The sequence below is a fragment of the Brassica oleracea genome, chromosome C7 (assembly GCF_000695525.1).
Source record: "Brassica oleracea var. oleracea cultivar TO1000 chromosome C7, BOL, whole genome shotgun sequence".
Lineage (NCBI taxonomy): Eukaryota > Viridiplantae > Streptophyta > Magnoliopsida > Brassicales > Brassicaceae > Brassica > Brassica oleracea.
Genome location: NC_027754.1, coordinates 5,088,811 through 5,089,903, shown reverse-complemented (window position 1 = coordinate 5,089,903; position 1,093 = coordinate 5,088,811). Strand labels below are relative to the sequence as shown.

General features: G+C 42.1%; 1 protein-coding gene across 1 annotated transcript in view; it reads right to left on the bottom strand.

The window, feature by feature from the left end:
* The window catches only part of LOC106302422, a 3,863-nt gene extending 3,332 nt beyond the window's left edge, over positions 1-531 (bottom strand). Inside the window, exon 1 of the mRNA XM_013738934.1 lies at positions 10-531. Within this exon, the coding sequence (XP_013594388.1) occupies positions 10-531 (522 nt within the window). The remainder of the gene's footprint in view (positions 1-9) is intronic.
* Positions 532-1,093: the final 562 nt, after the last annotated feature.

The following is a 1,093-nucleotide window of genomic DNA, read 5'->3' as shown; positions in this document are numbered from 1 at the left end:
TTCAAATACCATGGGTCCTAGAGCACAAGGTAAGGTGAAACATCCTGGATCCACTAGCTTCCTTGGAACATCTAACCTCTGGATAATGGCACTGCACTCGTGGGTAAGGATCATCATGCCCTCCATCTCTTTCTTCTTTGCAGCTACAACATCTTTCAAGAATTTGCTATATTGAGGAACCAACATAAAAGCATCAATGATGGGCATTGTAACATGAACTTCACTCATTTGTTTCTCAAAGAGTGCCTTGTATTTCTCCAATAGCTGTCTTTTGAATCTTCCAGGGAATGGTAGCTTTGGCTCATAGGGAGGAGCAGTTTCACCATGTTTCACTGTCTTTTTCTCTTCTCCAACCTTTCCTTTACCCTTAGCTTCAACAATCTTTTCTAGAATTTCTTCATAAACCTTCTCATCTACAATCACCACTTCATCATCAATGTTGATAGCTACCTCTCCACCTTGTTTTTCACCATCCTTGGTGAGAATTCTTGGAGATAACTGTTTACCACTCCGTAGGGTGATTGCTTTCATAGTTCCTTGGGATTTTGCTCTGGCTTTCCAGGTAATTCTCCTTGTTGGCGACTTGGCTGAGAGTTCATTGAAGGAAACTGATTCTCCAAATGTCTGATCTTGTTGTTGAGCTCATTGTAGCTTCCATCAATCTTGGAGCGAATGTTCTTGAACACATACCCCATTGTCTTCTCATTCTTTGCCTGAAAATCCAAGAGTTTCTTGAACATTGCATCCACACTTGTATCTGAAGCTGGAGCTTGGGAAGAACTTCCTTGAGCCTGAGTAGACTGATTGTTGTTATTGTTGAAACCAGGAGGGTTGTTTTGTCTAGGTTGATAGCTCCCTTGCTGAGTGTTTTGCTTTTGTTGGTATCCTCTTTGCTGGTTGTTAGAGTAGGACCTTTGTTGCTAGTTGTTGTACTGAAAGTTAGGCTCCTTCCTGAAGAACCATTGTTGTTGATGAAGCACAGCTCTTCTTGGCCTTCCAAACCATCAACCTCATTGATCTTGGGAGGAACCTCTTGATTAGGACCACCCACAAAGTTCATCTGCTCTTGCTTAGCTTGGTTGGAAAGAAGCAA